The 14690-nt window shown below is 34.9% G+C and overlaps 1 protein-coding gene across 8 annotated transcripts in view; it reads left to right on the forward strand.

Annotated features, from left to right (window-relative positions):
• Kcnt2 (potassium sodium-activated channel subfamily T member 2) overlaps window positions 1-14690 on the forward strand; it is a 335807-nt gene that overhangs the window by 249101 nt on the left and 72016 nt on the right. For 5 of the 8 annotated variants that reach the window (XM_063239807.1, XM_063239809.1, XM_063239810.1 and 2 more), the window contains 2 exons: window positions 29-100; window positions 3711-3845. In XM_063239807.1, the coding sequence (XP_063095877.1) occupies window positions 29-100; window positions 3711-3845 (207 nt within the window). The remainder of the gene's footprint in view (window positions 1-28; window positions 101-3710; window positions 3846-14690) is intronic. The other 3 variants (XM_063239808.1, XM_063239814.1, XM_063239811.1) reach the window with 1 other exon arrangement.

Genomic DNA, 14690 nt, shown 5'->3' on the forward strand with positions numbered 1-14690 from the left:
TTCATTTTGTAATCCATCTGCTGCTTAGGCCAGATATGCATTTTCTGGATGCAATCTGTTGGTTTCCAATGGTTTACTACATGGTGGGCTCTATTGACAAGTAGGTGGCAAAATTTTTGACACATAAGTAGTGTAGCATCCTGTGGTTTGTCACGTGCCGTGACGTGTTGCTGCATGACAAGTGTTGTTTTGTGTCCATTTTAAAAATATAATATTGTATGCATGCAAAGCTTATATAGCTTATATTACACTTTCTAAGCAGTAATGTATTGTTGAATTACAGCTAATTGTGTTGCATGTCAATCTTGTCAGTTGTCCTCAGTTTTCAAACCTATTTCAATTCTGTGTCTTCTTAACGACCATATTGTTATCCTAATAGTGGCCTGAAAAATGCATTGATATCATTAACACCACATGTGTGGAAACTTCCAAAGTACTTTAGAAATGCTAATTTTAGCCTAGATTTTAAAAATAGGAACATCTTTTTTTTGGTGCAGGGGTTCAAACCCAGGTCCTTGTACAGGCAAATCAAGAGCACTACCACTGCCACATCCCCAGCACGCTACACAGGAGCATCTTAACAACTTCTCCCAGTCACGTATCAGAGACCCAAATGTTTAAAATATTGTTAATCAAAATATCATGTGTCATTCATTAATAAAATCAATTAGTAAAATCAATAAAAGCATATTCTTACATATGTATCATGATAATGTTATTTAATATAAAGTAAAAGAACTAAGGTATCTGAATCATAGGCATTATTTTCCAGTTTTAAAATGCTAATAACTAAAATTGAGAAGTTTACTGCTAATACTTTTGCCTGTAAATGTTGAATAAATCTGTAGGCTTTAAATGTGTTTATTAACTATATGGACATATTAAAGGTCAACCAGATTAAAATATGTTTAGTCTCCGTTCCACATTAACATAATTGACACCATTAGTTAAAATACTACCTAAATAGCTAAAATGAAGATTGCTAAATTTACCATTTAAATCTTGCATATATTTTACAACTGGTAATGTAACTCTGAAATGTTAGTATGCAATTAAAATTTCATGAGAAAAACATTAAAAGAGAAAAAGAATTGATATTCTGTCTTTTTTTTTGATATAAACTGAAGTGAAACTTTCCTAGTGAAAATAGTAGTGTTAAATAAAAAGAAAGCATTAATTTTCTAGGAAGAAACATGAAGCAAGATTGATTACAACTGAGAATTACTGAAGTCAGGTGGTGGAACATGGTTCTATAGTTAACTGTATCATTCTGTTTTGCAAATGTTTGAAACTTTTCTTATTTCAAATTCTTCTTTAAATCAATCAAAACATAGTTAAGGATGCACCTTCACACTCTTAAATTTTACATTCTAGCCTTGGGGGGGGGGTGGTTAAAAAGGATGAGAAGGGAGGCACTCACTGTCAGTTCAATTACTGTATTTGTAACATTTTTTTTCTTGTCATTCGCATTAACTCTCCTTGGCTGCCACCTGGTGGCTGCACTGTGTAAAGCAGCATATTGGAGAAACAATAGAGAAGTTAAAAACAGACATGAAATATACAAACACATGGTTAGTCTAATTAAAAAAGGAAAGTGAATAAATTAAATATTAAGTAAATCAAAAGTGTTGATTCAAAATCAAAACTGAAGTATGAAGAACAAATGAACTTCTATACTTTTCAGGAATATCATTGGAATTGTATATATTGTCTGTGGATTTAAGCATATAATAATAACTACCATTTCCAGTGTTATGAGTAAAATATAACAACCAAAGTTTTTCAGGATGGAATAAATTCATACCTATGGATATGTGTAGCTTTTAGCAATTAACACGGCTATTTTATAGCGAAATCTTTTCAAATATTAACTTCAGTTTATTACTTGATTAAACCTTCATCTTTTGTATCTTAACATCTAACTATATATATATCTTCATCTAACCAAGCTTAACTTCTAGCACTTTATCTGTTCCATTTTTCTAAGCAATTCTAAGTGAGTTGTTTTTTTATAAATGGGGGAAAGATTGTGAAAGTTGAAATATAAGAAGTAAATCAAAACAGCATGTGGTTTGAAAGCAAATGACTTAGTTATCATATTTATGCTCTGTAAGGGGACACATAGTAGTCTTTTGGAGGCGTATTCGAGCTCAGGCCTTGCCCATGCTAGGCAAGTGCTCCACCACTGAGCTACATTCCAAGCCCCTGGATAACTCCTTTTAAAATGGATGTCAGAACAAGTAACATAACGTTCCTAAATACAAGGAAGACCCAAGTATCCCTAGCATTTAAGCTTGAAGACTATCAAATTGATTGGGTGTTATGGTCCTGGCCCCTCATACCATAGGAAATTTATTTGGAATAACATTCTGTTTCCACAGTTTTAGCCATAAAATCTCTGCCACAGAACACTGCTCCTGATTCAAGTGAAATATTTTTTCTGGACTACTCCTGGGGATCTTGGACTCAGAGCTTTGGTAATACTCTCTCACCTAATAACAGAGTAAGAAATCCTGTCTCCCACCTTGCTATAAAAGGAAAATAATCTCCTTTAGAGTAACATAGCTAATTTCTACCAGTTAACTTGGAAAAGATCCTCAGGCACCTGACTCTTTAAGAATCTAAGAAAGACTATTGTTACTTATATTTCATTCTTCCTATTTTACATAGAAAGATGTGAGGTAAGTTAATCTATGGCTTCTTATCATTCCTCAATTAACTCTGTACAACATTCTTTCCTCTAAGTTTAATCTCCTTTAACTATTTAGTTCTATTTTTTCCAGTTGAATAAAGCAAAATCAGTTAGGAAAAACAGTTTTCCTGTTTCAGCTTTAAGGGTAAACATATTTGTCCCCCCTTCACTGGTAATGGGTTAAGCAAGGTGTTGTATCAGAGTTAGGGGAGAAGACTATCATAGATCACATGTATTTGTCTTTTAATTTGGTAATCACCGCAGACAGAAAAAAAATCAGTTTATTCAATCACTTATTTAAACACTTGGGCTGGGTAACTGAAAGGCATAAACACAGCAGACATTTTTGCAATTTCCAGATCCACAGTTCTGTAAAAATAATCTCTAGCCATAGCTCTTATATGAGGAAATAATAAAGTGAACACACTGGTGTGTGTCTATAAGCTCAGCTACTCAGGATGCCAAGGCAGAAAGATGGAGACTTCAAGTCCAGCCTGGGCAATTTATTGAGATCCTATATTAAATAAACACAAAAATAAGTAACATGGAGGAAATAATAAAGATTTAAAAATAAACATCTCAATTTTATATTTCTTCACTAGGCTTTGCCAATGTAAAGTAAGAGTAGCCTTCTACAGTCTTACCAAATGCACCATAGAAATAAAAAAGTAAACTTATGTGTTTGATGTAGTATATTAACTTTAAAGCACAACTGTAACACACTGTACCCTTTTTATTGCAAAATGGGTCTTTCCAAGCATCATATACATAATTAATAAGTATTATAAGTTAACTCTTAACTGAAGCAGATAGCTAATGAAATCTAAAGTTTCCTAAATAAATATTTTATATCGGTAGATAACACTATATCATAATTCCCATTAGTATCTACTTATGCACACACTAATCATATACATATAAAGACAATTTATGTAAGTACAGCAACAAGACACTAGAGTGATAATTCTAACATGGTGGTTTATTCAAAGTCTACTTTTCTCTTTGATTTTTATCAAAGCCTAGATGATTTGCTCAGGTGTGGAGTGACGTTTGCTGCCAACATGGTGGTGGTGGACAAAGAGAGCACCATGAGTGCCGAGGAGGACTACATGGCAGATGCCAAAACCATCGTCAATGTGCAGACTCTTTTCAGGTACGTGTCTGTAACCAACCCTCTCAGTGCTTTCCTGCTACCTGCGTGAAATACTTGAGGATGACTTTTGAGTGAAGGATGAACTTATGATGTTTACACTGACTTTATATTCTTTGTTTCATTCATTCAGTCATAAAACATTTGATCACAAAACACATATTCATGTGACTGGCACTGTGTAAAGTGAAATGTTTAACAGAAAAGCAGTAATTCTTAAAATAGAATTAGAAAACGTAATACCAAATTTAAAAAATACTGTGCACAGCAGCAGCAGTCATGTTTTAGGACAAGTTATCCATGTATTGATTTTGGCTTCATGCCTGTGAGCAACTCAAGATTGCAATTGGCTAGGGTCAAAAGGTTGCAAAGCGGTGACCAGTTAATTTATCTAACTTAGAAGCAAGTTCCTTATTCCTACTATTTTTGAGTTTTATTAACTCATCAATTAGTTTCATTAAACCAACTCAAAGGTATTTCTCCTTTATGTTATCATTGGCCAAGTGTGAACAGTTCTAAACAGGTATTTGCTCTAAGCAAAAGCAAAATCATTTATAAATTGTGACATCAATGTCACTTGAAATGATTCTTCTTAGAACGATTTAAACTTTAAATATCAGGTCACTTTGTTTCAGTTATATGAGTGTATTTGTAATAACTAATAAGAAATATCTAAGTTACCAAATTATGAAAGTAAGTATTACAGGGCTAACAATATCCGTTATCATTCTGCCTTCATGTCTTCATATAGTAGCAATGCTCATATTAAGGAAAACTATCTTGCGTTATAGTTTAATTTCAAAATTAAGAGATAGTCTGAAGTTGATCTTTTGGGTGGGCATAACACCCACACAAGACTGTAACCATAGCACTCAGGAGGCTGAGGCAGAAGGATTGCCATGGGTTCAGTGCCAGTCTAGGATACGTAGGAGTCAAAGCCAGCCTGAACTGCATGGTGAGATCTTGTCCGAAAAACAAACAAAAGGGGTTGGGATTTAACTCAGTGGCACAGGCTCCTGCCTGGCAAGCACAAGGTCATGAATTTGATCTCTGGTACGAATAAATAAATATAAAAAATAGAATTGATTCTCAGGGTGAAAATGTGGAGTATGATGTAAAGAATCTGTCCCAAAACTGGAAAATCTGTTCTGAATTTGCAGCCAGAAGACAGGTATGGCCTGAAGTTATTATAATGTGAATGCTGTCTTAGAACAGAGCTGACTAGTTACTGTGCTTTACTGAAAGGACATTGAAAGGAAATATATGACATGTTTAAATATGATAGATAGGTAAGCAACTTTTTCTCTAGAGAATAAAAAAAGGTAATTATAGAGTAGAGAATTAATTCAGGGATGAGAGTTGTAGCCTAGTGAGTAAAGAAAAATCACTGTTGGATTCCATGCCTTGCAAAAGCTAATTATTAGTTTTAAAAGGAGAGTATTCTGTTTTTTTTTTTTTTAATGCTGTTTTGTTTTCAACTTACTGAGTTTATTTCTATTATGGTGAAATTTCTATTGATTTGATTTTTTCCGTTCTCTGAATGTATTACCTTGATTCCAGGATAATAATAACTCCCCAAGTTACTGAGAGGAATAAAGGCTCTAAGAAATAATTTAAACTACTCGATGAAAATAATTAAGGGCAGGTATGCATGTGCCAGCTGACTGCAAATGCTGCCCTAGTCTGAGTGCCTAGCTGAAGATGTGACTACCCCACATTGAGAGAGTAATGAGTGAACAAGCAACTTGGAATATTTATGCTATTATCTTCAGAAGCAGGATCCTTTAGAAGTTATTCAATTTTTATGACATCTAGACTGAATATATAATATATATACACCACTATAGACACATATTCCAGCAGAATTTAACAAAAAACCTGATACCTGAGTTACAGAGTGATTCTGTTAATTCCTTTCCTGTGTCCTATAAAGACATTGCCATTCTTGCACAAAATACTTGACAGTATTTTTAGGAAGAAACCCTGTGAGTCCTGTGAAACATTCTGATAAACTGCTAATCTATATTTGCAAAACTTGGCTTGTCTTATGTAATAAAAAATAAAACGTATATAATCATGTGATATAACAAATGTCACTCATATCAATAAGTGCCCAATCAGGTAAGACTTGAGAATTATTTTATAGGTGAAGGTACAGGTTTTGTACTCAAAAGATTTTACTTCCTAATTTACTGAGACTTGCCAATTCTACTGCAATTCTTAATGTCAACAGTGTTCCTTTCAATATTTTACTTTAGCCATCCATTCTTCTGGTCCTGAATTTGACTTGGAACTAGTAATAATTTTACCTTCAACATTCCAATATCTAGCATTCAATTTTCTAGGCATTACAACTTAGTTTCTAATATCACCAACTCTTAACAATTACTTGATCACCCTGGAAGCTACCACCCATCAATCTTGCTCACTGTCCATAAATAACTGAGAACATTGTACTTCTCCTTACACTTGTTAAATTTCAGTTTTAATAATTATAAGCAATTCTGTGCTGAAAAACTCAGTGGAAAACTACTGATTATTTACTATCAGCTAAAACTAATCTCAGCTTTTACTTTTCTCTCTTCCTTCTACTCTCAGTTTTTTGTACTTTTAGATTGTTTGTTTAGCACCTGCATAAAATTCTCTAGAGGCAGATGACAACATTCTAGAAACAGGATTCAGTTTTCTTTTTCAGTAAGCATCAGACAACTGGAAATGCAGTCACAGTGGCTGAATTTCTAAATACTTAGGAATAAAATCTCAGTCCCCAACTCCTCTGGAACTGACTTCTTATATATTAATCATGCATGAATGAACAGTTGCTCTGAAATACTAAGCAGTTCTCATATCTTGACAGACATCACTAATCTCCTCAACGGAGACTGTTAATTGGTAAGACCTGTGATAGCACTAGAACTGTAGATGACAGAAACTGTTTTGTGTGAACTTTCTAATTAAATCCAAAGTGAGCCAAACTGCTGGTGAAATAGAATGCTAAACCTGGAGTTTGATTTAAACAACACCCACCTTAATGTTTATTCTGAAGTATGTTAAATTAATTAGATATCCTTAGATATCATTTGGCATCAATAAAGGTTACAAATAAAACTAGAAGGATTCCGTAGCTTAAAGTCTTACTTTTTAAAATCTAAGTAATCTGAATGTGTCCATATTAATCCATCATATTGCCAGGTAAAGCAGTTGATGTAACAAAATGAACTGAATTCTGAATGTATTCAGAGCAGTGCCTAACATACCACATGCAAGTGATAATGAGAAGCCACGGTTGTTAAAAGAATACATCCTAAAATGTAGTAGTCTAAAAAGGATTTACAAGCTGATTTTATGGCTACTTTATAAGTCAAATTATTATTAAGGCAAGATGATAGATACAATTTTTTTTTTAGTTTGATTGTTTATTTCAAAGGGGAAGTATTACAATTTCTAATTTACTTGACACCTGTATTAGGGAGATAAACATTACTGCATGTTGTTACCTTATGCAAATGTGACTGCATTTCATTTTAGGGTTTATAAAAGGCTGTAGAGCTATTCTGGCCCAAACCAATTTGAATTGATTACTTTGCTGTTCTGTTTTGATGTGGGGCATTTTGACTTTAAATATTAAGATTTCAAAACTACTAAGTAATATGCTTACTAAAAACGAATTCAATCTATATGGTTATGTTACATCCCAGGAGACACTAATGGGGTGCAACTCAAGTATAGTATGACAATACAAATGCTCTGATTCACAATTAACTTATGTAACTCATAGGCCTGCCTTGCCAGGTTAGAATAAGGTTACATTTCTTACCCAGAAAGTTAAATTGGCAAATTGAATTCTTAACTTCCTGGTTCACTGAGACATACGACTTCACTTGTTAAACTCTATGTAGATTATCCAAGGACTCATACGGGTTACTGAGTCCAAAGGGGCTCCGAACTGGACAATCTTATTACTTTATCTGTACTGTGTATTTGTTGAAGACAGAACTCTGAGGACAAAGGAAAGTTGAAAGCATGAGTATAATTCTTTCCTATCTGTAATTTTAACAGTGTTTTGTAAATGAAAACTGAATTTTCCAATTTAATTTGTCTTCATTCGGGGAAGAAAATTAATCTCCCTGTACCCTTTAAAATCCATTAGTTAAGGCCAATATACCAGATGGACAAAATAATTTGACAAGATTAAAAAGACAGATTAACAAGAGAAAGAAAGAAAGAAAGTGTATTAATATGTATGTTGCTCATTTAATATCCATTGACACTTGGAATAGAGTATCACAAGGAGGCAGTGTAGGACTGACTTACTGAGCATCTTCAACAAAGAAAACACAGCTTTAGAGAAGGACAAAACAGAGCAAAATACACTGTGTCTCTAGTGTTGGCAAATTGGAGAAAGACAAATATAAAAGAAACCAATGATAGATTAAGTTTGTTTTGTAAACCCTTCTGATGCAGTCCTTGGGTTGAAAAGACTCACTACCTTTGGTATTTAAGTGTAGTCTCTCATGGTAAAAAGAGTATATTTGTAAATTATGTCCTGGTTTTAGACTAAGTGAAGAATAGAGAGCATTTCTTGTGCCTACTTTTTCCCAAATGCTTCGATCTCAAAATACTCCTTAAAGTGACAAATATTGGGGTGGCATATTCGCCCCCTCCTCAATCACTGTAACAGTTACGTGTTTGCTGGTTCAGTTCCTGTATGAATTTTGAAGGACTGATACCATTTTTTTTTTGAGAATTTAGGCAGAGCTGCATTTTTCACCTGAAGTCTTTAATATAACTCTCAAAACTTCCGATATTTCATGAAGGATCTCGCAGTATGTGCTGAGTTTGTGAGGCCACCATAGCCTCCCACCAATCACAATTTATACAAGAATGAACTCCTTCATAAGAACAAGCTAGATTCTAGGTTTTTTATGCATCACATACCTTGATTTGTTCCCATTGTCACACCAAGTTTTCTTTTTCAGTACCTTAATATTTTGTTAGCGCATAAGACTTTCTGTGGGACAACTTCTATCCTAGAGGGTCCAGATCACTAGAGGACCAGAGCATGTCCATTCCTTTTTTCAGAAAAAACTCTGGAATTCTAACCATTTCTGGGGAGAGATAGTTTATGAATGTCACATGGGAGGCCATAAAGAGAGGTCTTTGTCTAGTTGAATTCTGTTATAAATGTCTCTCTCTTGTGCCTAAGGACTTTCATTTATACATCTAAGAAGAAACAATGAAGTAAGTCTTCCTAGCACAACGATCTACTAGAAAATGAATATCTGATTTCCAAGTGGAAAGTTCTTGTTTTTGAATTTAAATTTTTTGGCAAAAGTTTATCTAAGAAACTATTTATTGTGTTTAGAAAATATTTCTCCTTTGCAAAAACAGATGTTATCATGTAAACTAAATCTAAATAGGCACAGCAAAATGCATCTTGATTTAAAAACAGCTACTTCAGAATGATCACGTCAGATCAAGCCATCAAAAGCACTGCTTTGGGAGTGTTTGATGTCCTAAGTACTCTTCTCAATGCAGGGGGTGGGGGGAATACTTGATAACTAAAGTTAAAGGAGAAAAGTTTGCTTTAGGTCATAATTTATAGAGGTTTTAGTCTGCAGTCAGCTAGCTCCAAGGCAGAGTGGTTTGGAAGAAAAGCAGAGGCAGAGAAGAAACAGCCCATGGTGTGGCAGGCAGGATGTAAGAGAGCCTACATTTTCCCTTTTCCCATTCCGGGTACGAGCCTGTTGGTTAGAGCCCCCCACACCCAGCATGGGTCTACCCACTATCTGTCTCCAGAACTATGCTAAAACAATCAGCGGATTAATTTATGTGTCCCATACCCTTAATCTATATTCACATAACCTATATACAGCCACCCATGAAAAACCCAATGTAAGAGTGCGTGAGGATTTGAAGGGAGGAGGGGACATCTAGATGCAAGCCATAATAGTTTGGCCTGTAGTGGGATCTATATTTATTCTTACCTTACTGAGAAACAAAGGAATATGGAGAAAAATTTGAGAAGCAAAAGTATTTGAAAAATGAGTATAGAAAATAATGTTTAGTGTAGATTAGGCAAGAAATTAAATCGCTTTTAAATCTATATGGTAAAAGTCCAGGAGTGATTTATTTCCAAGTTTCTTTGGGTTGTTTTAGTAGGAAAATTTCTTTTCTTTTTTCATTTCTGATTTTGTTTTCTAAAAATTAGCAGGCTGCACTTGTATGATAACGCGTACTGTAGGTGGTGAAACAAAAAAATCCTGGACCTGTCACCTGAAATACAGCATTAAATCAATAGCAGGAAAGGATAACTTCTCCAGGCACCTGCAGTTCTTATTTATTAATGAGTGCATCTGGCCCAGAGATTTATTGAGTACCTAGTAAGTGCTGAGACTCTTCAAGACACTGTGATTGCAGTAAAAATAGAGTTTATGGTCTTAGGATACTGCCAGTCTGATAGGGAAGGAATTAAGCAAGTCATTGAAGATTTAACTAGAGGATTATAGGTATAGCAATTATTGAAAAATTAGAAGATTATACAACCAGATGATGGATATTTGCTGTAGTCCAATGGCCTAGAAAACACCTTACTACAAAACTCATATTCTTTTATCGGGAAAGTGAACAGAGGCTAAGTGGACAAAAACATGGGAATAACATTCCAGAGGAGGAATATAACAATGCTTAGTAGTATTATGGATGTGGACTTCTTAAGAACTTGGATCAGAACAAATGGAAAACTCATGTGACATGAAGTGGTGGTATGCATAAGCCATCATATTCATGCTTTGGAAACTGTGTCAATAAGTTGATATTTATTTTTAAGATTAACAAGATATACAACATAGAAGTTTAGAAAGTGGGTTGGGGAAAAGAATGGGTGAAAAGATACCATGAGGATGTTTTTGTACTGCTGAAACTGTAAGATCAGAGTTTTTTTTTTTTTTCCCAAAAAGAATATTTTCGTTAACACTGTACAAAGAATCCCTGTCTGCTGTCTGGGGCAAATAGTGCCATGCTGTGAGCATCAGTGGTCTTAGGTAGCCCCTGCTGTACTGCTGCTGGCTGCAGCCCACATGGTTTTTCTCTTGGGCAGGCTCTGCTAGCTGTCTGCATCTTCCTTTGGCAAGAAGTGCATGTCTCTGGCGTATCTAACTTCCTCAGGTCTCCACAGCCTCAGGGCTGCTTGCCAGGAATCTGACCCACTATCTGCCCTTTCGGGCTTTACCTTGAAATCTCCATGGAAGTTGTCATGACTTCACAAATTTTGCAATGGTACACAACTGCAAGACCAGCATCCTTTAGGAAACACCAAACCTGCTCAAGCCGTGGTTGTAGCAGCTTCTCATGCTTGGATGACTAAACACAGAGAAATGAATCTTAGGCCAACAACTGCCTTTTGTGCAGCATTAACTGTACTCTGGGGCTTCCTTCTCAAAGACAAAATTTGTACTTCTCCTTAAAATAATTTTATACTTTTCAACCCTTGAGTCTGCATGGGTAGAGTCTTTCCAGTTCCACAATGATGATAATGTCTTTAGCAACTGCACACTCCTTAGCTGTAACTTTGATTTATTTTTCTGGCAAAACAGTAAGTGTTTCAAATATTTCCACTGTACTTCCTGCTTCTAATTCTCACTGTAAATCTAGGTAAAAGCACCCATTAATGTCACTGCCTGAACTTTGTGCTGCCTTAAGTTTTCTGTCCTCTGCCAGATAAACTAATCTATCACTTTTAAATGCACTCTCGCACAAAGTTTCAGGCATGGACAAGTACACAAGTCTTTGCCATAAAGTAACATGCAAGGCCTGTAATCCAGTTCCCAATAAAATCCTCATCTCCATCTGAAACCTCATCAGCACCCCCTTTGCTGTCTGTACTTCTCTGAGTACCCTTGTCTCTGAGCTCCCTGGAGGGTTATCCTTAAATTCTGCTTCCAGCGTTTCAGGTTTTCTCTAGCGGATTTCTCTATATGTTTCCAAATTCCTCTCATAGACCCAGTAAAGCACTTCTGCACCATATCATTGAATGCAGTGGCAACAGATTTTCTGCGTTAGTGTTAAATTGCTATGACAAAATACCTGAAAGAAATAAATTGAGGAAGGAAATATTTATTTTGGTCCATGGCTTCAGAGGTTCTAGGCAGTGCTTATTTGTCCCCTTCTGTGTGAGCCTGTAGTGGACAGGATATCATGGAGTGAGTGGAGGGGGCTGATCCCCTCCCGCAGGAAGGAAGTAAAGAGATAAAAGAGGAGGGACCAAGATCCCATATCGCCGGAGGGATACTCCAGTGACTTCCCTCCTTCCCACCAGGGCCCATGTCTTAAAAGTTCTGCCTTTCCTGAGGACCCTCTCAGCTAGAAACCAAGCCTTCGACATGTTAGGTATTGGGGTACAAACCATAAAAAAATTATTTTTAATCTTCATATTGCTAAGCATAACGGGATATGCCAAAAATAACTATTCCACTGATATTTCACACATCTCCACAGCTACACCTAACATCAAACAGTCAGGACAGCATTTAATTGCTGAAAATTTTTAAGTGAAACAAGCCATTATTTTTAAATTATGAGTAAATTTTTGCTTTGTCATGATGTCAGTACTTACAGAAAAAAGATGTATTTTACTTCTAAACTATTTTATGTTTTAGGAAATATTATTGCTCAGAAATGTATTTTAGTGTTACGATTTTAAAATATATAATAATATATATTAGACAATCGAATTTGTAATTTTAAAAATCAAAATTTGATATATTTGTTGCTTTGTAGATGTAAAAAGCATTGTAATACTTCATATGTGCTACTTCTAAACTTTCACTAGGTGGCAGACTTAGCTAATGTATTTAGCTTCCTAATTTAAAATAGCTCCTAATGCACATTCATTAATGATGAACAGAAATGACAGGTGTATCACATAAATTTTGTTTTCCTCTCTAATGTCAACTGTAGAAGCCACATAAAATAACTGGGTCATACAATTTTACTTTTCATTCTTATTAAAACACCAAATACACTGACTAATTATATGTGTATATTTAAAATTTATATGTATTAGAAATGAAATATAAACAAAAGAATACAGGCAATAATAAACTTACTCAAAGTTAAAATGATGTCTATATAAAAGATAAAAACCATACTTCCAAGGAAAACAAAAATGTTTCAAAGAAGAAATAAATTGTTATGTTTGCCTGATAAATCTCTTCTCTGGTATTATATCTCTTTAATATTCTACATATTTTTCGTAAGCTCACCATTTACTATCACTTACTCCTATTTAATCTATGAAGATTCTTTCAGCCACAACTATTCATAAATGAAAAAATATAAACAATTTTATCCTTAATGATTTTTCACAGTTTCTTCTATGATATCATAGATTATTTTAAGGGCAAAAATTTTACTTTACACATCTTTTTATCTCTTAGAAAAAATTTATAATCATAAAGTTTGATTTTCTTATTAAATTAGATTTATAGTATTGTCTGCAATAATATAAATACCTGTGATGCTGTTATGACCTAAAAAACATCATTTAATGGTAGTTGAGTTAGTAGAATATATATTTTTTACAATAGAGGTGATTTTTGATAGAATTTTTCAGCGCGGAAGGGAACCATCTGATAGGATTTTGGCGTGGCTGAAAAGATAAGACATATGAAATAAAAGACCTTTATTTTAAGAATGTGGGGAAAGACCCCCATCCTCCGGGGTCTGGCATTCTCTCCACCAGACACGTGGTGTGGGGGCATACATGTAGCTTAGGTTTGGGTGGTGCCTGAGGGGCATTAGGGATGCACAGGTAGCCCACTGGTATTCATTTCGCGCCCAGGTGAATTTTTAGGGGCGGAGAAGATAGAGCCCAAGATAGAGCTCCTTGGTTCGCCTCCCAGGCTTTACTGGCTAAGAGTCCCATATGGGGCAAAACCCTTTCAATTTTCAATATGTAAAACCTTGACATTGTACTAGATATTCTTAATCATTTGTTATTTTATTGGGATTGAGTTTCATGTCCAACGATCTGCCTGCCTCTTCATTATAATAGTAAGAAAAAGCTATTAAACTGAGTCTTGCAGTGTGGCCACAGGTTACCACAAGCATATTTCTCTGCATACATTATTTCCCTTTCTTTGTGCTGCAGTTTTCTCTGACTTGAAGACATAATGTGACTTTCTTGATTTTCAGCACAGTGGAAAACTATCCAGAACCAAAGGAATAGATGAGTAGAGACTGAAACATCAGGCAGAAAGATGTCACTTTGGTGGGTGACAATAGTGTGCTTTTAAAATCTGCCCTCGAGCACTATGTTCAGGATCCACAAGGGCAATTACTAGCCTTTTCTGCCCTGGTGAGCTCCGGGCCTGGAGTGGCTTGGCTCAAGTCTAGTGGCATCTTGAAGACAGAGAAAGGTTGAGGAAGGGTCTTTTGTTTTCTCCCTGGGAAGGAGGTGCAGATGGAAATAAGAAACCAGGAGATTTCTACCTGGTGATATGAAGATTAAATTAATAATGTATAGAATGTTACTTTGCTAATTTTACATGTCACTTTATGAACTTTTTTTAATTTTCCAAAAGATAAAAAAAGGAAAAACTCAAAGAGGGGAAATGTGGGTCCATTAATTTTCCTTTTTTGGATTTCAAAAAATAGAGCAAAATAGAGGTAGGAAACTCTATATTTGTTGATCCATTTTGATGCTATTGTTCATTTTTTTAGTTTCTATCAATGCAGATTACTGAGTATTGTTTGTGACAACATGTTATGGTAAATGTCATTAGTGATAGTTCTCTTTTTAAAATATCTTTTTAAACAAATACTTTTGAAACTCCAAGATGGTATAAG

Source organism: Cavia porcellus, unplaced genomic scaffold (assembly GCF_034190915.1).
Source record: "Cavia porcellus strain 051 isolate PalLab524CR breed Dunkin Hartley unplaced genomic scaffold, mCavPor4.1 scaffold_29, whole genome shotgun sequence".
NCBI lineage: Eukaryota > Metazoa > Chordata > Mammalia > Rodentia > Caviidae > Cavia > Cavia porcellus.